Raw genomic sequence first — 26,071 nt, 5'->3', positions numbered from 1 at the left:
CAAGAACTCAGTTCTCCCACCATTCCCTGCATCATCTCTAGAATGCAATAACCCATATGGACTTGGTTTCAGCTTCCCGGGATTCCCACCTGCCTGCTATCCTGCTCCCAGAACTCTCCATCTGCTCCCAGAACTCTCCATCTGCTCCCCGTCTTCTGTCTGGACTTTCATGGAAATTCTCACTCCATTCACTCCGGTCACAGCCTTGGTCTCATCTCCACCATCACACCGGCTGCATGCCACCTCTCCCCACCTTGTCTCCTCTCCTTACCACCACTATTTCCCCAAACAGTTAAGTTGTCTGCCCAATCGCCAAAACCAGTAAAGTGTTTTGTGTTTAGCTTTCTTGCCCTGGTTATGATATTTGTGTAATCTCCTGCTTTGCTTTCCATCCTGGTAATGATATTCATGTTTAGCTTTCCTGCCTTTGTTGTGATTTGCAATTAAACCCCTTTTCCTTTTTCACAATTCTGTCCACTGCAGGTTTTCTATACCCCCCTCCCCTCCTGAACAGGTTTCCATCATTCCCTGCCTTGCCTGGTAGTGTTCCCCTTGCGCTGCTCCCATTATTCCTGTTACTTTGTCTGAATGTATTAATTGTACATATTGAAATGTTGTTCTGTGTGTTGTGTCTGTACAAGCTGTGACAATATTTCTTTCAACACAAATAAGTGAGGTATATTTTTGATGAAGACAACTCTGCGGTATATTGTCATTAGTTTTTTAAAATCAAAACCTTATGATTAATCAAAACAAACACTTTAGAATGTATACTGAAAATACAGGCCCCACAGTAGACAAACCAGATGACTAACACATAAGCTTAGAAAACCTAATCGCTGATACAAAATAGAGTACACCTGTGATTTCCATTCAGCCTGATTGCATGAATGTGGTTATAAAATGATGTGTGAACACTATTATTTTCTTAGTTTTGGACCTATGGGCTGTATCTATCTGTACATCTACATCATGGCTTCATGTGGAAAAGAAAATATTTCTTCAAAGATGGGAAAGGATAGAGGAAGATAATTAAACAACTAAAAATTAGAGGAAACCGTTTCCTCTGGAAAATTACTACTTGCATAATCTAGCTCTTACAAACAGGCAACAGCTTCACCTCAAACTTTTCTCAGAGGGGTTATTGGAGGAAATCAGAGTTATAGTAACATATCAGAATGTGTGAAGGACAGTACACAACCATCAACCTCTATGGATGGTGTCCAAGATGAAACTTTGCTAAACTTTCCTTCTGTGCTTGGGTCTCTGTGAAAGAAGTCTGAATATTTATCACCACAGTCTTTGGTCAGATGGGACATGGATTTGTTCAGCTCATATGAGGTCCAGCATGTTTGGCAGTAAACTGGTCAGGACTACAACAGGGAATGAATAGTCTTGACAGTGAAGCAATGCACGAAATGAAGCTGATTTTGTGCAAAAGGTGTTGGGGAGATGATATTTATAGATGCACCATGACTGTCTCTGGATATATCAAAATACTGACTGACAAAATGACCCTTAGTCTGCAGAAGCTTGACAGAAGAGGAATAATCCGGCATGAGCATCATCCAAATCACACAAGACCTTTAACTGATAGAATTTGAAAATACAAGATATGTACCCCTGCAGCAAAGAGCAGCAAGTCTCTGAAGAATGGCAGAAGTATTAAAGAAAATAGAACAGATTTGAATCTCAGTCATGAAAAGTATCTGACTTCATATGTGCTGACTTCTGTTGTATTGAGTTTATACAATGGGACCTGTATTTTTAGTATATGAAGTCTAAGATGTTAGTTTTAAATTTACATAAGAGCAAATACCCTACTGTTTAAGAAAAAAATCAATGCAACTACTGTAACGTGACACAATTTTGAATCATTTGACATTTAAAATGAATTAGCATGTTAACCTTATCACGTTACCAAATCCACAACTTACAATAATGTCTGAAAATGAGTAGGATGAAGTTTAACTTATTAACTCCTACCTGCTGCATAATATTTGTACATCATAACTTACTCTTTCCTATTTGCATAAAACCTTGTACTTATACCTCTTTAGAAACTCCAAGAACACAATGAGTTGGTCAGTACAAATGTATGCCACTAAACCTCACTCAAATCCACTAAACAAAAGCAAACAACGTTTTAAATTGCAGATCCCAATATTTGCAGAGACACCAGACGTATCAGGTTAGAGTAGATGAAATCTGCTGACACAGTCATAAAATGAAGGGGCTGATTGTAGGACAGACAGCAGGTGCAAAAATATAAATCAGTTATCAAAGAACAAAAAGTTGGTGTCCTATGAAGGCTTGTGTTTGAGTATCACTCTCTGTGTAAACAGACAGATTTAATCAAGTGTTAAAAGTGACCAGTGAGAGTAACACTGACCATAACAACCTTACATCTACGTAATATAACTGGCATTGAGAATATGTGAGCATGTAGAACAAAGCACCACAATGTCTATGTGCAGGTTGAAATACCTGGACAGCTGTGTTGCATTACAGTTTTAGATGAACTCTCACAGCTACAAGATTTCTGGATTCAGCTGTGGTTAGGCTACAGCTTTTACTAAGGGTAGTAAAGGAATCTCAAAAGATAATTTTGACATGGCTACTTCCTTGAATTACCTATAAACAGAAGCTACATTCTGATAGTGTGATTGATTTTAAATATATTTTGTTTTGTGTTAAGCTGTACCTGAGAAACCCGCTCCAATCACAATGTTACTGTAGGTGGGGTGGCAGTCCAGCACAAAATGACGATCAGGTGTTAGCTGCAAAAACAAGAAGATACAAATTAGATAACTGTCTCTTGGAAAAACTGATTTAGATTGACCAAGCTGTCAGGATTAGACCCTGACTGCAAACCTGTTGTTTTGAGAAGTATATACACTTGGTTTCAGACTAAAGAGCTGAGATGGAACCAAATAGATCCATGCCATTGTTTTCCAAAAGCCATGTAACTAGTGTACATTTATTAGAGTGCTCCTGCCCCGTTTCTTCTGCCTCTTCATTCCAAAATATGCAAATTTGAACAGTGAATTCCAGAGTTGCAGATAATCCTTGGAACTATTTGTGAACTATGCATCCAGTCGTGGCCTCTGCAGAAGTCTCTGTCAATGTCTTTGTGAAAAACGTGTCTAAAAATGTGTTAAACTGGATCAGAGTCCATCACAGAAAACATAATGACCTCTGACAGAAGACAAAATCTGATCAATTTTGAAGACACAGATATAATTTCACTCTCTGTCCTCTTCCAAGAATCACTTTAAACACTTTCTGTCCAGTGGAAAAAAGATTGTCAGTATTTTCAGGGGCACTGGACAAGGTCATTGAAATGATGTTTTCCTATAGCTTCAGTTTGTGATCATGGTAAAAGCAGTTTGCTGTGTTGTTTAAGGGCAGAACGGCTGCACAACCCCCTACCCCTGCAACACACACACAAACACAGTTCTGCATTATCCAAACAGAATCCCTGGGGAATGGCTTCGGGCAATCATATCCAGCAGTTAATTCAATACACACAGACGAAGCGGGCAATATAAGAAAACAGGACTAAAAGTCTACAAGCCCCACAAGCAAAGAGTGATGCACTCAGTTTGTATTCCAAGAGATCTGTAACTCTGAGAAGGACCAAAAGATAAGACAAGGGTTAGGGTTAGTGGTAGTTGAGGGATTCTCCGCAGTCTTGCAACATTTAGAAGTTCCTAATGAAAATATAATTTGCTTGACTGGTGTTAGAAAATATGAATATGCTCCAACAATGAGAGGCCATCCCCTATAGCTACAATGAACATGCAACATATGCAGAGTGGGGGATGGATGCTGCAACGCTATGATTCCATTATTGCCAAAGGGCGTGGCTTGAGGGCCACACCAGGCTTGAGGGCCACATGTAAGGCCAGTTATACTTTCCACGTTTGCAAGGACGCAAAAATTGGGATGATGTGATTTTCATTATCTGAATGTACCCCTCCGAACAAGCTTCGGCACAGCCTAAACTGAATGTACATGCACTACAATGTTACAGGGGCAATAGTGTGCATGTGTGGAATATGCAGATATGACCACACCAGGGTATAAGACTTTAAGAATTGATTTTAAGTGGTGTGGATACACTGTAGAAATCCATGCCCCAAACATAACAGTACACCAGTCTTCTATTTAAATATTTATACAAATTGTGTGCAAACCCTTCACACAGAAATCAGTGACAAATTATTTCTATCTTTTAGAATAAAACTATTGGTACACACGAAATGACTACTTTGTATCAAACAGAGCTTCCACTTTAGAGTCTTAATCCCTTTGTTGGTATTCATTTGTCAATACCAGGTGAGCTGATGGGTTCTCAGAAATTTTCTTCAATATAGTGTAGTCTATTATACTGTAGTCTATTAACTTACTCATGTTACACAAACTCGCTGCAAAACTTGATGTTTCACAGCACTGTTCTGAGACAACAATTCCAAAACAAAAGCTCATCATCTTGTTTAGCCACAACCCTACGGTGTACATGCAATGAAGATGTAACCAGTAAAAAGATCAATTCTAAAGTGAATCTGCTCCGTGAACATTATATTTATGTTACGCATTCGGTGTAGCCATGATGACGGAGTGTGCTTTTGTCAATTTTCTGTCGATTCCAGATTTTTAACAGTGATACTGCCAAGACTACAAAGCAGGGAAATTTATTTTTGGATCAAGATCATTTCTTGTGCCTCTTATATGAGTGAAAATAGCTTGTTTCTTGAAAAAAAAAATCTATGAATGTGAGAGTAGGATAAATTATCTTCCTGTTTTACTTTACCTTCCCCAACAATTGGATGATGACCACTATGAATGCTGTTACGGTATGTGTGCATATCGTAATATCGTACCGTATACAGGCAGCTCTCCACTACAGCAGGTTCAGGGATCAGGCCAGGAAAACAGTGCTTAACGCAGCGCTGGAGGATGTTGATATCGGATCTGTCAGTCTGCTGGTCTCTCTGGTCTGGGTCTGCCTTGCTGCCTGTATGGTAACAAATCTGCACACACGACATTAGTATTAGTTCTACATGAAAAAATAAAAGCTTGGTCTGTCTGCATACTTTAAATGAAAAGCAGGTGCACAGCAGCAGGAAGACATCTTTGTTCCCAGTGTGATAAAACATCATTCAGCTCTTATTGTATTTCTTTTTAATGTGAATGTTTAGGTATTAATAGAATCACTGCAGTTTGGCATGGTTTTATTCTCTTACAGTAACAATTCTGAATTTATGAAGCTTGTATTCATAATCCCAGGTCTTTGAGACATTTCTGCTTTTACATTTACTGTAATTTGAATGAAAATGACTCAGAAGATACACAGCCTAGACCTCTTCGTGTACATGCCCCTTGCCAAACCTCTTACGGTCACAGAGGCACCATATAGAAAAAAGATAGACAGAATTTCGTCCTCCCCAATTTTTCATTGCTTCCAAATGTATGTCATTATGTTTGCATTTTTTTTCTTAACCTAATGTGATGGACCCATTGACAATTGGCACCATGCAGTGTTAGTAACGTTCCCTTTGATTTCAAACAATCACCAACACAATGTTTATTTAATTTCTTTGATTTACATTATGATACTGTTTCCAATTTGAGTGCATGCATTTTGGTTAACATTTAGCAATAACAAGTTTATCAAATTGGTTTGAATTGTATCCCAGCTGACTTAAGGTGAAAGCAGGGACAGGTCACTAGTCTATCACAGGGCTATATATAGAGACAAACAATCACACTTACATTCACACCTACAGACAATTTAGAATCACCAATTAACCTGAGCATGTTTTTGGACTGTGGGAGGAAGCCAGAGTACCTGGAGAAACCCACGCATGCACAGGGAGACCATGCAAACTCCATGCAGAAAGTCCCCAGGCTGGGACGTGAATCTGGGATCTTCAAGCTGTGAGGTGACAGTGCTAAACACCGAGCTGCTGTGCAGCCCCATATTGATCATGTGAATTTGCTGAATTTCTTCAATATTACAACTTGTTATTGTGTAGTCTGGACTAACTCTACAGTGTTGGATCAAAGTCACAGGTGACCTGGTGTGTTGGAGGTACACTGAGTGATGAAAAGGTAAGTAGAGACAGTTGGGGAATCCATAGCTCTTCACATTCTAAAATATGCAGCAGTGTAGAGATACATCAAAGCAGGAAGGGATTATTTTCATGGAAAACACATTTTTAGAGGTTAAATCAATGGCAGGAGAGAGATTTGCAAGACTTGCAAGACTGTGAAGGCCTAGTAAAAAACAACAACAATATTTAATACTTGCAGTTGCTCTGAAAATACTTCAAAACCTTTAGACAACAGTTCTGGTAAACACAACATTTAGGGCTGAGTTTTTATCAGAGGGTTCGGCTTAACAAAATAAAAAGGTTCACCAGACGGCAATCTGACACAAGCAAGAGGTAACTGCAACTTATGCAGGGGGTTTATATCACTGAAAGCAAGAGCTAGTGCAATATTTCATCGGTTGTTTGGACATTTGCAATTGTAAGTGGTGATACCCTTTATTTGAACACCGGTGTAGAAACCTGGTTTTGAGAACACTTCCCAAATGTATCACAAATGTTAAAAATCCACAAAAACCCCTCTGTAGTCATCTCCTCTCATAATGTGATTTTTCATTAAAATTTCACTAATGGTTGCCACGATCATGTAAGTTTAACTGGTTTGACTGCCATAGTACTTACAAGTTTCAAGTAAAAGACAAAAAAAATTTTAAATTTCATTGATGTCTTTTATATATGGGCATGGGAACCGCACATGCTTTATTCTGTTTGTTTATCTTTCATCACGCCTTTCTGTGGTTATCATACAATGGGCAGGGTGGAGGGATGACTGTAGAAGTAGAATTGTTTATCCTGCACTGATTGGGTTTATTCAGAAATCAGTTTCACGTAAAATCCTGTATTATACATGACTATGTTGCTTATTTAGGTTCTTATTGCTAGCTATGATCACTGTCATACACACATTCCAAACTTCCAAAGCTGCTTTTATGTGCTGTTCCTGTCAGCCATGTCTGACACATAGAGTCTCACCAAGAGACTAGAGACACAGAAAGGAGCCTCAGAAATGAACAGAACTGCCTTTTTTATTCAGGATTTTCAGCTTTAGAGAACTACCTGGCAGGTACAACAAACAAACAGACAAAAAGAAACAGAAAACAAAGTAAATGCAATCTTGTCCTGCTTCCTTTTGGCATGTATTTCAGACTATGTTAAATGGACCAAACATTGGATATGTAGTAGCTCTGGTGACTGTGTCTCAGAGTGAGTAATGCGACATGGCATCACCATCTGTCCCCCCCTCCTTCTGTGCATGCGGTCTGCTATTAGACTGTGAGCTCCTGCTGGCTCGCCATAATGCCCAAAATAGAGATGTGCCATCAGATGGCATCAACCCCAGCACATTTTGCACAAATCCTCTGTTTTTCACTGTGGAGATCATGCTTAACGGTGATGGAAGAAGTACTGAGATCCTTTACTTAAGCAAAAGTAGCAACTCAAGGAAGAAAACATACCTAGAAGAAAGCAAGGGTACCTTGACGAGTTATATAGCTTCTACTTTATTCCATAACCTAAAGAGTTCCTTTGTCAAAACTAAAAAGAGGGAAAGATACTCTGAAAAAAGTAAGATTCTAGCATTCAAAATTCTACTTCAGGGAAAGTACATTTGTAAAATCAGGAATGCAAGTATCCAGAGTGTAAGATCTTTTTATGCACAATGCACAAGTGTCCAATAACACCATTTCAGAGTGCTAAATTATGAAGGTCACAAGCAAAGCTGATTTATTTTAATCATAGTAAAACGTGTTCAATGCTGTTTAAAAATAAAACAAGGCAACCTTCATTGATGTTCAATATTTTTGCACATAATACTGTAGTGCCTACTTTCAACTTAGTGAGTAGTGACTTCAAACAATTGATTATTGCTCCAGAAACACCCAAAGTCATCCAAAGACTGTTTGACCAAAAATATTTTAAAAATAGGCAAATAAATATAGAAGCACAGTTAAAATCTGGACACCTGGTGTGCTGGAGGCTAATCGACCAGGGAATGTGTTCCACCACTGGTAACAGCAATCAGCTAATGCTAGACAGCAAACTAATAGCAGGCAGCTTTAGCTTCCACTAGCAAACTGAAACGATATCCAAGAATTGAATTTGTAGCAGGAATGAAAATGTAGTGACCTGACTTTGGATACTTTTTACTGCTTATAAGTTTACCTTTTCATGTTGTGCTTATCGTTTCAGTCAGAAGCTACATAACAGCACTAATATACAGTGTAATGTATATAAATATTCATACCTATGGTGTAATACTCATGAGCATAAATTACTCACTTGTTGTAAAAGATCACATGCTTTGGTATTCTACAAGTCACCTCTCTGTATAAGCAGTTCTCCAGTGTGTGCGTGTACCTTTATTTGATAAAAAAGCTGTGTTTGCTTCAGTGCAAAGCACACGTTTAAATACTAACGTTGAATAATGAAACTGTAGAAGCAACTAAAAAATCTGATGATGAAATGACATTAAAATATAAGTGATCATTGATAAAGTCTATTCTGTATTAATAACTTCACTATTGGAGACATGTGCTGAGAATAAAGTTTCTCTTTTGTAAAATCATACTAGAGGGTCCAGTACCTTCACAAGCCCGGGATATTCATTCGATGGAAGGCCATAGATGTGCTCTTTAGACTCTTGACTCTCAGTAAGTATGAAGCAGGGAAAACGCCGCCTTACATCGTAGGATCCTGGAACCTTCTCCTTCCAGTAGCATACGTTGATCTTCACCACCTGCAGCAGTGTAAGCAGGGAACCATTAGTACCAGCCAAATCTTTAGAGATCTGGCTTTCACTGAAGCCCTAATGATAGACCATGTGTACAGCACATTAGTTTTCATGAAAATCCTCTTTCATTTAAATTCAGATGTCTAACTTTCCTGACTCGCTCTAGACTGTCAAATGACAAAAATAGGAACAGGAACTGTCCCTTGAGGTACTTCAATGTTCATTCGAAATATCACGGCAATGTTAGAAGTTGAGTGTGGACTAACTTAAATATGAAAGAGACCATTTCATTTTTTAAAATTGTCGAGCTGATCAACAATACACTTGTTTTGCAAGAAGCCCTAAACCTGAATGAATACACACTGGCATAAAATTAGTAGCTTGGTATCAGCACTAATACTTCACACTGAGTAAACCTTAAAATACACACATGCATAACACCACCTACTCCATCCCCCTCAATGCTTTTTTTCTGTCCAATAAAAGTGCAATTACAAAAGTAGCTCTGCAGTGGTGAGATGAGAATTAGAATTTAATGAAATGTACACATGCTTGTACAAATGACATCCATCTGAGGGCAGCAATAATAAAGACGCATTGTTCAGGAGCTTTCAGTGTAATGAACTAACCGGCCGTGCACTCATTTCCAGGGACCATAAAAATTCAGACAGAAGTCCTCCAGCAAGCCAATGAGCTTAGGGTCTGTGCTTTTCCACAAGTTCACTGAGGCATGGCATTCCCCAGGCCCCCCAGCCGGCTACTTGCCTGAATAATAGAATTCCAATATCAACTCCAATTCTCCACTCTAACAGCTGTCTGCTTGTTTTCCCATCACCTTCCCTTTTCAGGCTGTGTGGCATATTGCAAAATGAAAAAGACTGCCTTGCTGACTCAGGCATCTTAGCTGTTCAAATATGGAAGAGAGAAGCTTTTGTTTCTGCGGTATCTTTATGTGGGCATTTAAATGGTAGACAGGACAAGATCCCAGTAGTGAACATTAACTGGAGCTGGACTTGAGATGAAGCTCAAGCTGCAAGGCGGAGTCTAGTAACAGACAGTGTAGGGCGTAATGTGAAATGTGTGGTTGATTCCACTGTGTATTTTGGGCCTCATGTATATATGATGCACACACAAAACCATGCATTCTAAATTTCCCACACATACACTGGTGCACACCTGAAACAAAACATGGAGGAATGCACCAAAGGTGCATGCAGCCCATTACAGTTGCTCTGTGAGTTTTTAATTTTTTCTAACTTATTTTTCTGTTTCTATTGTCTATTTGTGTTTGGATTGTGGCTGGTGACTTTAATGAGTTGCACCATCTCTGAACATGCTTGCTTAGGAGACTTCTGTTCAGTGTTTTTCACTGAGCTGTTCCCACTTGTCAGCAGTGCCGTTGAACAACGGACATTTGCACAGAAATCGGAGGAGGACACAGAGTATATGGAAGAAGAACAAATTACAAAGAGGAAATAACGTGAGATAACTGGACAATTAGGAGCACATATGGATCGTCCTGTTTATGCATCAACTAGGAAATGGAGCATGGCAATGAAAAGTCAACATTTGAAGTAATAAACTTCAAATTATTTTATGAGACTGTGAGTTATAATTTTCAACTTCTTGCATATCTATTCCGGTAGTTAGTAATGTTGCTGTTTTTAAGCCAGATGATTTTGCTCGTGAACATTTAGGCTGAATTCTGGAACGGGAAACAAGTCCACTCACAATCTGTCACAGAATTAACCACAGATTTCACTGCACAGATCTATTCACCACTCTGTAGAGTTTTGACAGTATACACGGTAACCTGATCACAAGTTCTATACTGCACATTTAAGTATTAGCAAACAAAAGCTAGCTTTCGGTACTGTTAAATAAAGCTTTGAATAAGCCCAATAACGGAGATCTGTTCCTTCACATTGTGTCTCCGTTCATCTCGATGCATACTGGCTATTCCAGCTGCTTTGTTGTCTTCATTTATTCCATTCTAATCTGTAAAAGTCACTTCACTCTCAATTTCAACATTACTACTCTTGTCCAAATATGTATCTGCTCACGTTATCGTACGGCCCTTCTCCCAAATCTCCACCTTATCCTTGCTGTCAAGGGCATCTTATCCAAAGTCTCCAACAGCCATCTGCTGACTGCTCCACCACCACCAGTCACATGACAGTGGCTCCTGTACTCAATGAAATTGTTTCTCACCAAAATAATTGTATTTAACATGTTCATGCTTCTGCTATAAATTCTTTTATAACAACTGCTCTTTACTTGCTACTGATTTCCACTTATTGAAATACATATAAATCTTTTTATCACTTAAACCACACTTTTATTCACCCTGAGATTGTTGCATATATGTCAAGCTATATGAACATATTTGCATATGGAATAACAAGCGTTTAAATACCTCTAGGGGCAACTGCAAGCCAGTGTGGGCCAGCAGCCTATTAGCCCAGGGTCCAGCGGTGATCACCACTCTCTTGGCTCGATAAACACCAGCAGATGTTGACACTGTGACAATAGGGCCTGGCTTGATGTCCATTACCATCTCATTGTCTCTTATCACCCCACCCAGCTTCTGAAACTGTGCCTTAGATAAGAGAGCAACAAAATATTTTTCCATGTAAATCCTGAGTGGTTTTACCTATTAATGTTGTTACATTGTGTTAGGACTTTAAAATCTAATGATGGATGGATCAGTAATTGATGCTAAAAGGAAGACAAGAAATGTGTAATGTTCATGGTGTAAAACCACTAAAAAAAATCAACAATATGCTTTAAGTTATTTTTTTCATTATTTTATACCATAACACAAGTGTTCTCAAAGTTTTATAAAATGCTAACGACATCAAAACTATTAAGTAACGTGAAAATTCGAAGCATGCGTGTAAAGAAAAATATGTTTTAAATGTTAGTTGCTTCAAAATTGCCTTCTTTTGCTTTGATACCAGCTTTGCACCCTTCACAAGGTTGTCATCTGGAGTTTCTCCAACACTCCTGAAGAAGCCATTACATGTCACTAACTCTGTTTCCTCTGAGGTTCTGTTTTTGTTCTCTCTGCATGTATCTCTGGATCTGGAGCTACACGTCTCTGACCTACAGTTTCTGGCCTCACCGATCTCCAAAATGTTAATTTTTCTGTTTGTATAGTTTGTCTTTTCTCCATCTGCTATCCTCACCTTATCCCCCTACCTCCCTCATCCCCACTCTCACTCCAACTGGTTGAAGCAGATGGCAGCCTACCCTGAGCCTGGTTGGTAAGATCTTCACTGCACTATGTGAATCATATCATGAGATGACATATGTTGTGAATTGGCACTATATGAATAAAATGGAATTGTTGGCCGCTTTTCCTTCACTCTGTGGTCCAACGCATCCCCAACCATATCAGATCCTCACTCATGTCTACCATAGATTTCCTGAAGAGGGGCTCTATCGATCACAGTTTCTGCACCGTCTGACTCCTCTTAGCTCACGTGCACACATGCAAGTTCATCTTCCCTGAGTCTCACAAAGACACAGCAACTGGACCCAAAACTCTCACACTACTCATCAGAGCAAGGTCCAGATTTCCACTGGTGTAACATCCACTCCTTGTGTGTCTTGGTTCGAATGGTTCTCTTCTTCATCTTGGTTTCAGGAGTAGTATATTTGCAGCAGTTCCACCATGGAGTGGAACTCAACTTCTATGCAGCCGGGAGAACTCCTATTCTTCCTTTCCTGAGATTGTCATGACAGTCAGTTTTATCACAGACTATAATAGGTTTTGTAGCTGAACTTGAAGAAACTTTCAAAGTTCTCAGCATGTTTGGAACTAATTGACCTTCATGTCTGAGAGTAATGATGGACTATTGTCTGTCTTTACTCAGCTGAGGTTTATTACAACAGCTGAATAGGGCTGTTTGCTGTATACCAACAAGACCTGGGCACAACAAGTGATGGTCTCAAAAACCATTATGAAGGCAACAAATTCAGACGTTTGATAAGGCCTACCTGTTAACTAAAAAGCATTCCAGGTGATGACAGTATGAAGTTGGTTAACATAATGTTAATAGTGTGCAAAGTGGTCACCAAGGCAAACAGTTTGAGAGATCTGGCACTTCATACAGTTAAAAATGTTTGATTTTGAAGAGAGAGAAAATTAGAAGGTATTAAGAGTGCAAAATATATTCTTCAAAGCAAGAGGCAATTACAAAGCCATGGCATTAAAGGAACAAAGCATAACCTACTGATGTATTTCCCATCTCTCACTACATGCTTTAATTTATATTTGACTGCTGCTTCACAAAAACATGGCTGAACAATCTGGCCAGTCAATTGAAAGTAGCACTTCACTGAAATAACAAAGCAATGTTTTGTGCTTGACCTGGCAGCCATGGATGAGTCTGTTCTCCTCCACTGCTTTTTCTCCATACTGACAGAATGCAGTAATGCAAAGTTATTGCTGAAAGAAATTCCTAGTATAAGGTACAATTAGATTAAAATGACGGGCATGAAATATGTTAAATTTTGCGCCCAATTTTCTATCTGCTACTTCTCCATGGAATCTGAAAAGTTTCTTGTTTAATCTTTCATTGCTTCCACCTTCTGCTCTCAGAGGTTTTCGCTATAAGAATGATGTTCAGAGTTAACTTCACTGACAAATTCAAAGCCCAATTTTCTGGCAATAACCCTGGCAGACACACAAAGGTTAATATATTTTTTGTTGATATTACTTCAAAATAATCAATATTTTTTCTGAATTGCAAAATTTTCACAAAACTTATCTGAAAGGGCAGTGCCTTTTAGCATGTAAGGGGTGTAGAGTGAGGACTGAGGACTATTATATTCACCATGCACTCTGAATATCTTTGACATTTGAAAACTTTGGCTACAGATCATTGTGGCTGAATGAACTTCATAGTTTGTAATTAAAGGTTAAGGGAAAACATCACATTTGTATTCTGTTTTTGTAACTCTGGTCATCAGATTTGCCAGATTTCACAATGCTGCAACATTATTTTACAAAACAGCATAAGCGCAGTCAGATATGACTTTAGTACCCCATGTTCTACGCATGGTATCAGTGCTCTACCTGTACAGCTTTGAGTGCACGGTCAGCGTACAGAACTCCAGCTGTCACTTCCACTACTGCTCCATTTCCCTCAGTCAGTTTGACATGGGGGATGTGCTGGTTGAAGTTGTCAGAGGTGAGGGTGACCATAGGAACCTTGTTCCTCTGCAGGGTGTTCTTGACTTGCTCGTAATAGTGACTCTTCTCTGGTCCCATAACCAGGAGTCCTGTTTGTCTGAAAGGGGAGACAAGCAGAGATGAGCGTGGCATCTTGTAAAGAAATGGGTAGACTTAAGATATCAGTGCTGTGTAAGGCTGTAAGTATTATCAAAACAACGGAATAACACAATAGGTCAGCATCAAAGGGACTGCATACAAACCTCCAATTTAGCTTTTTTATGTAATCTTATTTGTTTGTGTAAACACAGCCCAAATATCTGTAAAATATCTGTTGCTTGAAAAAAGCAAGCCCACCCCAAGTTAGTTTGGCAAATTGCTGTAATAGTATGGTACTGTGTTCAATGTGTGAGATGCTCCAGTAGTTCATGTTTAGCTTTTACAGATCTCATAACCACATCACAAGTGACTTTCGCTCTCGAATGTCTTGTCCTATTAAAGTGACATCATTTTTCTCACATCAAATACACAGTGGCATGAAAAAGTATCTGAACCCTTTGGAATTTCTTACATTTCTGCATAAAATCACCATCAAATGTGATCTGATCTTTGTCAAAATCACACAAATGAAAAAAACAGTGTCTGCTTTAACTAAAACCACCCAAACATTTATAGGTTTTCATATTTTTAATGAGGATAACGTGCAGACAATGACAGAAGAGGGAGGAATAAGTAACTGAACCTTCACATTTAATATCTGGTTGCCCCCCGTTTGGCAGCAATAACTTCAACCAGACGTTTCCTGTAGTTGCAGAGCAGTCTGGCACATCGATCAGGATCAATCTTGGACCATTCCTCTTTACAAAACTGCTGCAGTTCAGTCAGATTCCTGGGATGTCTGGCATGAATCACTCTCTTGAGGTCATGCCACAGCATCTCAATGGGGTTCAAGTCAAGACTTTGACTTGGCCACTCCAGAACGTGTATTTTGTTCTTCTGAAACCATTTTGAAGTTGATTTACTTCTGTGTTTTGGGTCATTGTCCTGTTGCAGCATCCATCCTCTTTTTAGCTTCAACTGTCTGACAGACGGCCTCAGCTTTTACTGCAAAACATCCTGATAAACTTTTGAATTCATTTTTCTATTGATGATTGCAAGTTGTCCAGGCCCTGAGGCAGCAAAACAGCCCCAAACCATGATGCTCCCTCCACCATGCTTCACGGTGGGGATGAGGTGTTGATGTTAGTGAGCTGTTCCATTTTTCCTCCATACATGACGTTGTCTGTTCCTCCCAAACAATTCAACTTTCGTTTCATCAGTCCACAAAATATTTTGCCAGAAGTTCTGTGGAGTGTCCAAGTGCCTTTTTGCGAACATTAAACGTGCAGCAATGTTTTTTTTGGACAGCAGTGGAGGCGTGGAGTCCTCCCATGAACACCATTCTTGGCCAGTGTTTTACATATTGTCGATGTATGCACAGAGATATTGGACTGTGCCAGTGATTTCTGTAAGGCTTTAGCAGACACTCTAGGGTTCTTTTTTACCTCTCTGAGCATTCTGCGCTGAACTCTTGTTGTGATTTTTGGTGGACGGCCACTCCTTGGGAGAGAAGCAACAGTGCCAAACTCTCTCCATTTGTAGACAATTTCTCTAACTGTGGATTGATGAACATCCAGACTTTTAGAGATGGTTTTGTAACCTTTCCCAGCTTTATACAAATCAACTATTCTTGATCGCAGGTCTTCAGAGAGCTATTTTGAGCGAGCCATGGTGCACATCAGACAATGCTTCTCATCAAGACACAATTCTTACCAGGTGTGTGTTTTATAGTGGGCAGGGCAGCTTTAAGCCACTCCTCAGTGATTGGACACACCCCTGACTTAAATTATTTGGTAAAAATTGGTATTATTGCTCTCAAAGTCTCCTTAGGCAGAAGGTTCAGTTACTTATTCCTCCCCCTTCTGTCACTGTTTGCATGTTATCCTCATTAAAATTATGAAAACCTATAAATGTTTGGGTGGTTTTAGTTAAAGCAGACACTGTTTTTTCATTTGTGTGATTTTAACAAAGATCAGATCACATTTGATGGTGATTTTATGCAGTAATGTGAGAAATTACAAAGGGTTCAGATACTTTTTCATGCCACTGTATATGTAAAAACATGATGACTCCTGAGCAAGCCTTGAAAACTCTGCAGTGGTCAGACTGAACTCTCTAGAAAAAGTGAAGTGAACCTTGTGTTTAGAATTTTTAATCACAGGAATGGAATTATTTTCTGTCAAACTCTCTTTTTCCCCTCTTTGAAGAGAGGTTTTCTAAAGAATATTTCAATGCCTCTGTGTTTTGCTTGTGTTAGTAAAGCTTTACTTCAAATTGTACTTGAAGAGCACAAGACAGTGCTAGAAGGTAGTCCAGGAGCCTCACGGGATTCAGCTTGTAAATGCTCTTATCTATTAAAAGAAATTACATAATTGCACCAGCATTTATTGCACCAGTATGGTATTGAAGCAGCACATTTAACTGATTCCTTGACAACAACCAGACTGCAGCTGTTGAAAATGGACCCCAGTATTATATAGATTTGTTGATATTACCTTCATGCAGCTGAATTCAGCTTAGGGTCATCGACGCTATGGTTTAGCCTCATGCTCCCCCACCCCTTCCCATGCACCCTTGAAAATACAATTAAACTTGACAAAGGACAGCAAGGTGCCGGTCCCACTGAAGAAAAAACAGCTTTCTGCTGTGACACAGCACCTCACATTTTCTGGGAGAGTTCTGAAAGATTGTAGTTAGAGTCTCGATGTCATATGTTTTACTCTCACTTCACGAATATTGCACAGATATTAATTTCTTCCTTTGTTATCTCCTCTCTTAATCTGTATCTCAAGTTTTGTGTCAAATTCTGTCTAATTAAAGTTTATTAAGATCCTTAACTGTCTGACTAGAATTACTGCCACGTGATTGTATGGATCATTCAATGTGGGCTCAATGGAAACATCAATCAGTGTCCACATAATTCATCCGAATCAGCTGATTCTAAAGAATTGGTTGGGAGGCATCTTTTGATCAGAATCAGGTGGCAAAAACATTTATTGGGACTTTGGATGTTTTACTCTTTTTAGAATTAGTCACTGGAGAAAACTATGAAAAATGCATTTTGGGTAAGTTTTCAAGACTTATATCAGCTTTTGGGATAGGTCAGTGGTTAAAACAAGTTATACCTAGACAAAAGATCTCCTTTTTACCTACAGGGCTACCAGGGCCATGATTCCTTCTGTGTCAAATTCACTACAACTTAGTATTTGACCAAACGTGAAATATGATCACAATATGTTTCTGAATTATGGCTTTAAATAACAACCAGAAACGTGCTTTTGCAAAAAAAAATTATGTCAGACTGAAGCTGAACTTTGACCTTTTAGATTTACATCCAGTCTCCTACTGATTGTCATTCACATATGGTCCTTTCAGGCATTTTTAACGCAACCATATTTGTTATCTGACCTTAATGACATTTTGCGCATCAGTTGCCCTAATTACCATTCCAATCAAGAATAAGATAAACAAAACAAATGGCTAGATAAGCAGACAAGTTGGAAACAAACCACCAGTTCAGACAGACATGGAAGTTAACCTGTAAAATTATTACATAAAGTGTCTCTTGTAAACATCCTCACAGTTCATTGCTTGGTTGAACTTAATCTTCTGCACAAAACTTGCACACAAGGTTGTCTAGTGAAATAATTGATTACTAGCAATATAAGTTCCAAATCTTATCTCATATCTCTGGCTTGTTTCCAACATGTGGGACTGTCTGGCTCATGTTAGTTGTCTATTTGAAAATATTTTGATGTTGTTTCCTGCTCTCTGACTTCTCAGCAATTGCTTTGGTAAAATACAATGTTATCAAAACCAATAAAAATTGACTATGTCTATAAAAATGTAACCCAAGTTGTAACGAAAACTGTAGTTACCTTCACTCGAGTGGTGGCAGATCCTAAAATGCTGATGATTTTTTTTAAGGTATGGTCCTGCTGGTTGGTATACAACATCAATCAAGTTTGAACTATCTCAACAACTACTGGACTGACTGCCATGTAATTTCGCAACCCCCGTGTGAGTCCCACAGATTTTGGAGAATCCTTAATTTGTCCCTTGGTGCCGACGGTTCATTGACTTTTTTCTGTTTAATAGTGAAACTAGGGAACTAGAGATTTTTAAATTTTGGTAATTACCAAACTCCATCCAAAAGCTTAATTAGTGCTTAAGGATTTATGGTTTGTCCATTTTTGACGGTTGGATAATATCAGAACTACAGCTGTTTAGAGTGACAACAAACACATTTGACTTCAGATCTGTATGGAGAATATGTCTAAAATACTAGCTCTGAGAGATCATAACCTGGCCATTGGTCTCTTTGTGAATTATTGTCTTGTTTAAGTATGACACCTTGTATGACGTCAAACTGCAGCCGGGTACGCAAAATATTTGCAGATTTTTTTCATGAATGTGGAGTAGCTGTAAGATGCCAAAAGCAGTCCCTTAAGGCTGTGTACTATAGAAGCTTGTACAGTACTTTCTCATGCTGATGAATATCAGCTGAATCATGATTGATTTGAAGGATCCACAGTACTGTTTCCATACAGCAGAAAGACTATTATGAGAAAGCTGAACTTCTCAACCCAGAAGCTTGTAACCTGAAGCTAATAAACTGGATGTGTGTATCAGCCCAGCTGGTGTGTGAGGCTGTATTTCAAAGGCAACAAAGGGGCAAGTAAGAAAATGTTTTGGGTACATCTATCTCAGGCCAAAGCCACTCACTGCTGTTAAGAAAACATTTTTGTAAAATCTGTAGCTTTGCTTCATGATCAGTTCTGCTGCAAACGATGCTGATTGTATGTAAAAATTTGTGCTCTAAAATGTTGGGATGTATGTGAAACAACCCTGTCAAACTTCCCCATGTCCAATTAGAGTTACTACATGAATAGTGCCTGTATTTTTTACTATAATAGTCACCTGTTATAGTAGCCCCATAGCATACTGGCTTACTGTCGCTAGAGGAGAAAATTATGTCAAGGTATTTATTTTACAGCCTCCTTTAAAGACAGTGACTGTGACAGTGGACTTCAACAGAGACTCTCTTCATAAGAACACTGACAACAGAAATGCTGTAATATCAGGATCAGAACCTTCCACATTCTACTTGCAGAATTCAACAGAAGAACTTTTCAATTCTTCATATCAGCAAAAGATCTTTGTTCAGCTAACAGCAGATGAGAGTGGAGAAAGATGAACACATCTGATACTTTCAACAGTATCTGGATTTGGAGAAGATGAAGACAGATAAACTTACATCTGTCTGGAGGACTAATGAAGAGTTTTCATCACTCTGGGAGGCAGAAGTTCACCAAGTAAAGGATTTCTGCAAGAACCAGGCAATGGAAACTAAAAAGGCATGCAAGGACATCCTTATATCCCTGAATGCTGAGTGGGAGAACTGTTGGATCATCCATGAAGAAGAGGTGGCCACCGAGCTCTCCCAACTCCAGAGGACAACAAAAGGCTGAGTCAGCTCATCACAGAGCAGGATGCGCTAATTGCCCAAGTCAAAGAGGACAAGGCAAAGAAAGACAAGAAAGAGAATAAGCAATGAAGGCAAGAAAGGAGGAAAAGAAAAAAAAGGAACAGGAGAAAAGAGAGAAGAAGGAGAGAAAGGAGATGAAGGAAAAAGAAAAAGGAGAACAAAGAGCAAAAGGAGAGAGAAAAGTTAAAGAACAGTTGAAGAAATAAAAGAGAGAGCAGAAAAGTGAGAAAGTAAGAGGATTTATGTCCTTCTGCTTCTTTTAACACCCTACCCCCCCATCCCCTCACCGTCCAATGTTAACCTTCACAGACAGAACAACATCAACTATTATTATCATTAATAGCATATATAACACACAAAAATACTGTCACCAAAACTACCAATATTACTAATAACAACAACAACAATAAAAATTCCTTGAATTTCAATAGGGTTCTCACAGCACTCTGTGGTGCTCAGACCCTAATAATCATAATCATGATCTTAATCATAATAATAGAATCATAATTATTATAATAGCACAGCATGTAAAATAAAAAAAGGCAAAACAATGTTGAATATTTGCCTGTTTCTGTTTGAACGTATTTTTTTAAAACCCTGCATTTCTTGTTAAAACATCAAAAGAGTTTGACAGTAGAAGATTGTTTTTTCTCATCCTAAGGATGGTTGCATTGAAGAGTGTTGAACTGAGGGTATCAAGTATTCAGAAAACACTTGTCTTAGATTATTTAAAGCAAAATGTTGAAATACCATGTCAGTGTAAATGTCAGCACTTACAGACCTGACAGTTTTCTCTTTTTTTTTCTTTGCAAAAAGTGGGATTTGATTTTGACTGCTCTCAGGAACAATACTAGAAAACAGCTTGCTCATATGTATTTGTCTTCTGTCCATTGACAGACAAAGATTCATTCTAGAATGTTACTTTTAATCTGTGATAGTTTTCATTTGACTGTGATGATATTGCCTAACAACAGGGGCTCCACCCAAAGGAAGTCAAAGGAGTCACAGTAACAGCCTATTAATATTCAAATATCATCAAAAATGTTCCTCCAATATGTTGATAAAAAATGCAATTATGTAAAAACTGTTGTGCCACAACAGGCAACTTTGGTCACAAAGGGACTTCCAGGTTTGCATAAGTTTAAAACAATTTATCTGCTTTGCTTTCTTTTGTTCTGAAAAGACAGAAACGCAAGCACATTACAGCAGCTGCACACTGTAAACTGTGAAGTGAAGGACACATTCGTCCCGGTGCCTTACCCACAGGACCCATGAGCTGCCCAAAGTGCCTGTGTGAGCTTTACTTATTGCAACCACAAATGAACCAGCTAAAACATTACAGATGCTAATGCAAATTAGCATACTGTATCTTAGATGAAAAGTATGAACAAACCAATAACAATAAAATGACTAAATGATAAATAAGAAATGTCAAGTATTCATTATTATCCAACATTATTGTGGGTCCCACATTAACACTTATTTTTAAGGCCCTTCTTGAGATAAATATGTACAATGCTGACAAAATCAGAATCTGCTTTTTTGGCCAAAAATGTGAACACACTGAAGAAGTTTGACTCCAGTGTTTATTTAGTGCTCAAAGTACACAACATAAAACAACGTGAAGCAACAGGTGAAAATGTGTGGTTAAAAATTCTGTACAACTATAGAAATCCGAGCTTTAGTACAAAAATGACAGTGAACCAAAGTTTAATGAAAACAATTAGTAAGTAATAAACAGAAAGTTATTGACACCTTCCATACATGTAGTAGGTGGATGATAGTGCGATGGAAAAGAAAAGAAACTTTTCTGGGATCAAATATAAACACTTAAGTGATGTAGAGTGGTTCAGGGTTTGGATTTAGGATGAGATGTTCCAGATTAATTAACATTCATCAGAATGAAGGCATACGAAGAAATTGCTGTGAGAACAATAAATCACCTGATCAAAGCTAAATAAATTACCACTGTAAGCAGGATTTGAACCTGTGCAGGGAAACCCCATTGGATTTCAAGTCCAACACCTTAACCACCATCACAGCTCTGTGAAGGTTTTAACCCCTTAGATAAACATTTTCGTATTAATTTTCTTCTTGTCTTAACACCAGCTGAGTTCTGTGTGCTCGGGTTTAGGTGTCAAGGAAAACTGTTGTTTAGGTTGAATGTAAATAAAGGTAAAGTCAAGCTACAAGCCACTTTTCACATTTTCAGTACACACACACACACACACACACACACACACACACACACACACACACACACACACACACACACACACACACACACAGTCTTCCTCCACAAAAGAGCTATCACCTTTTTTGCAGGGTCCACTCAAATTCTTTTTGAGATAATTTCTCACATGTAGCTCTGACCTCTTCCCCAAATATTTTAATCTTTCTGCACTGCCAAACATAGTGAAACAGTGTTCCTTTAATCTCTGCACATTTAGTGCATGTACCGTATATGGTATTTTTATTAAGCTGATTTGGCTTTACAAGACTCACATATGCTCTCGTTAGCCAGTTATAATAAATTAGTCTGAAATGTGTGTTTATTGTGTGAGTATGAGTTGCAGCACAGGCGGATTTCCACTTATTTGCTGAAGTTTCAGTTTCCAGATCTTTGTTCCAATCACATAACTTATATTGTGAGGTCTCAGATGAGCAAGATGTAAGCATATTACAGAATTTAAGTATGATGCCCTTTTTGAAACTATCCTTTGTTATCAGTGTTTCAACAGGTTTAGTTAATATATTATTTCGATTTGCTTTTACAAAGCTTTTAAGCTGTAGGAATTAAAAATAATAAAAATTCTGTTCCAATTAAACTTGTGCTTCAATTGTTCAAAAAAACATTATAATATCAGAATTTGCTGGATACAAATGTTGGATTTTTCGAATCCTCTAGAAGTCCATATTTCAAATGTAGTATCAGCATTTCTGGTGTGAAGAACTGGTTATCCCATATTGGACTGTATTGTAACAAGTCTTTTTTTTAAATTTATATTGTTTTATAAGATGTTTTATTACATCATACCAGTTGTTAATCATGTGTCTAACAACTGAGTTGCTGGTCTGTCTTTGAAGAGTTTTCACTGTGTCAGAGTAAAGATAAAGGGAAGAGGGAGTATCAGAGACTCAGCGCTTCCATTTCTTTCCAGTAAGGAGAATCCTTTGTTGAGAAGTAAAACATGATGGACCTCAGCTGCGCAGCCCAGTAATACAGCAATATGTTTGGACATTTTAACCCTTCATAATCAAACGGAAAATACAACAGACAAACATTGTCTTGACTTTCTATTGTTCCAGATGAATCCAACAGATAGGTATATAATCTTCAGAAATTAAAATATTCATTGTACCCATTACTGAAGCCGACAGAGACATCCATCTTTCAGCTGAATCTGTAATTTCTTCCATTGGTGGTCCATAATTAGCATTACCAACACCTTCTATGTTGTAGTATTGCGGATTTGGTTTTGTTTACTGAGTAGCCTGAAATATCACCAAATATTTGTAATGAACTGTAGAGCTGGAATTTATTTGTTTAGTTTTTTGATAAAGTAAAATATATCATCAGCATAGAGTGACAGCTTATGTTAAATTGGTCCAACTGTTATTCCATGAATTTGTGGGTGCGATTGTACAGCAATTGCAAAAGGTTCTATTGGTAACGTGAACAGCACCGGCGACAATGGACAACTCTGACTACAATCGCTTTTGATGTTAAAATGTTGTGAAATGTTTCTGTTCGTCAAAACATCTATTGTTGGTATTTCATACATCAGATAGACCCACTTTCTAAAGCTCTCAATGAACCCAAACCGCTCGAAAATGTCAAACAGGTGCGGCCATTCGACCCTATCAGAGGCCTTCTCTGTATCTAATGATAGAGGAGCTATAGCTGCAGTTTCTTTATTGATATTAATAACATTTAATACTCTTCTGACATTGTGGAAACCCTGGTTTCCAGTTATAAATCCATTCTCTATCAATAATTTCTGGTATTAGATTTTGTACCCATTTTGCTATAATTTTTCATAATATCTTAAGGTCAGGGTTCAACAAACTTATTGGCCTCATATTCTCACACTTGTTAGGGGGGGTTCCCTGCTTTTGGGAATAATATAATTAGAGCTCTATTCATAAAAGGTAGGAGGGTCTCATGCTGAAAACATTTCCAGCAGTGGCGTTACAAATTTGGTTTAAACCTTCTGTACAAATCTATTGGAAAACCATCTGGTCCCACCCTTTTTCATAAAGTCAATTGTATTTCCAACCTCTTCTTTGGTCATTTCTAAATCTAGCTCCCCTCTGGATTCTTCTGAGATGGATGGTATAGTTAACCCATCTAACAATTTCTTTGTTTTTTAGATCTGTCTTAATTTCTGCATTGTACAATTTTCATAGAATGTTTTGAAGGCACCGTTCATTTCAAAGGGGTCTGCAATAGTTTGCAATTTGATGTTTCTTTTTTCCAGATGTATTATTTGCCATGTCAGTAATTTACCTGATTTATCACCTTGTTCGGGTCACTTTTCTGAAAAACTTTTTCTTTGAGGATTCTAATTTTATCTTATTTTATGTTGCCTTTTGTGGTTTTTTTTTATAGTTACAGCTAATGTAGCTTATTACATGTACTCCAAGAGCCTTAAATGGCAGAAGTTTGCATTGTGTTGATTTCAAAGAACTCAACTACATGTTTTCCAAAAGAGTCTACAAAGTCCTGGTCCTGTTGCTACTTCTGCTCAAAGTGCCATCTAGGTGGCTTTTCCACCAACTCGGTATCCTAATACACTACACAACATGGTGCATGGTCTGAAACTACAATACTATGATAGAAACAGGTTTTTTTTTGGACTCTAATCCCACAGACAGTAAGAAGTAATCAATACACAAGTATGCATGTGCTTGAGTAACATGAATAAGCCTTGCCGTCAGGTTTCACTTCCCTCCATATGTCCATCGGACCTAGCTCTTTAGTAAAATGTTGAGCAGTTGCTCTGCATCGGTTATGTGACTGATAATGGCCTGTAGACCTATCAAGGATTGGATCCAGCGTGCAATTCAAATCTCCCGCTATTATGTGTTGAGAGTGACTAAGAAACAGAAAAAGCCTGGATCATCTACATCCGGGCCGTGCACATTTACTGAGTTCAGATTTTCTGTTGAGCATGAACCTTGGATAATAAGATATCCATCCATCTTATCCTTGGGACTGATTTATGAATAAGTATCATAACCCCTCTCACATGTGATGTAAAAGAAGTTGTGAAATCATTCCCTTGCCATGTCCTCCTAATCTTAATGCTTTCCTCTTCCAGAATGCGTGTTTCTTGTAGGAATATGATTTTAGAATCCAAATCTTTTATTCATAACCCATTTCATTTTTTAAAAAATTATTTAAAACTCTGCAAGTACCGTGATATAGAGGTAAGCTTCTTTGACACAGAACTAATGAAATGACTGGTGACCTGTCCAGGGTGTCCCCTGCCTTCGCCCTATAGCCCTAAGTCAGTTGAGATAGGCCCCAGCCCAACCTCTTCCCCGCCACCCATGACAGTTTTGTTTTGTTATACAGTATGCACAACTAAAATACAATATGAAAGGAATGATAAGAACTCAAAGGCATTAGTATATGGTCTTATCTTGTGGCCCTGCCCTGTAACAAAACCCAGAGTAAAAAAATAGGTTGAAGACTTATTCAAATTTTTTTTATTAATAAATGAACACAAAAACAAACACACGGTAACAGTCAGAAAAATAATAATTACGCAAACTATATATATTGTATACCTCCATCCTTAATAAGACAAGTGGAAAAACAGAACATACATAAATATCCTAATTCTCATATACAAATCAGTGACATTGAGATGTAGGAAAGAAGAAAACATAAATGTGTTAAATTACACAAAGCAAATGTAGTCAGCAAAGTTTAATAGATGGACAGTTTTACGGCTCGTATTTCAGTTTACGTCATGCAAGTGACCGGATCAGTTAGTTAATGAAATGATCAAAAATGACTAGGAAATAACTTTTTGGCATTTTTGTACTTTTCAGTTTGAATAAAAAAAATGTTGGAGTTAGATCAGACTAGGGCTGCAACTAACGATTATTTTAATAATCGATTAATCGGCCGATTATTTTTTTCGATTAATCAATGAATTGGATAAAAAAAACCCACATTTTTAATTTCCGCCTCTTTATTCAGAAATAGACGATTTGGACCGACAGAGCAAATAAGATTATTGCAGTTAAGCCTTCGTTTTCAAAAGAGGCCTCATGTCAGTGACGATCATGTTGAGGATGCTCTCAGTCAAGATAGCTTCTTGCTGTGGTGTACATGATGTTGTTCTCATCATGAAGCTGCCGATGTCAAGATGAAGATGATGTCAGTGCAATTCATCCTGCCTCACTCCAACACAGATCAGTGTCTTCACTCAGACTTTGTCAGAAAA

The 26,071-nt window shown here is 38.1% G+C and overlaps 1 protein-coding gene across 1 annotated transcript in view; it reads right to left on the bottom strand.

The window, feature by feature from the left end:
* pipox (pipecolic acid oxidase) overlaps nt 1-26,071 on the bottom strand; it is a 47,319-nt gene that overhangs the window by 9,105 nt on the left and 12,143 nt on the right. The window contains exons 3-7 of the mRNA XM_055012090.1: nt 13,928-14,141; nt 11,261-11,443; nt 8,698-8,850; nt 4,887-5,036; nt 2,705-2,780 (exon numbers count right to left, since the gene is read on the bottom strand). Of these exons, the coding sequence (XP_054868065.1) occupies nt 2,705-2,780; nt 4,887-5,036; nt 8,698-8,850; nt 11,261-11,443; nt 13,928-14,141 (776 nt within the window). The remainder of the gene's footprint in view (nt 1-2,704; nt 2,781-4,886; nt 5,037-8,697; nt 8,851-11,260; nt 11,444-13,927; nt 14,142-26,071) is intronic.

The sequence above is a fragment of the Amphiprion ocellaris genome, chromosome 7 (genome assembly GCF_022539595.1).
Source record: "Amphiprion ocellaris isolate individual 3 ecotype Okinawa chromosome 7, ASM2253959v1, whole genome shotgun sequence".
Taxonomy (NCBI): Eukaryota; Metazoa; Chordata; class Actinopteri; family Pomacentridae; genus Amphiprion; species Amphiprion ocellaris.
Note: the sequence above shows the minus strand (reverse complement) of the source record. Positions and strands in the feature narration are given on the sequence as shown.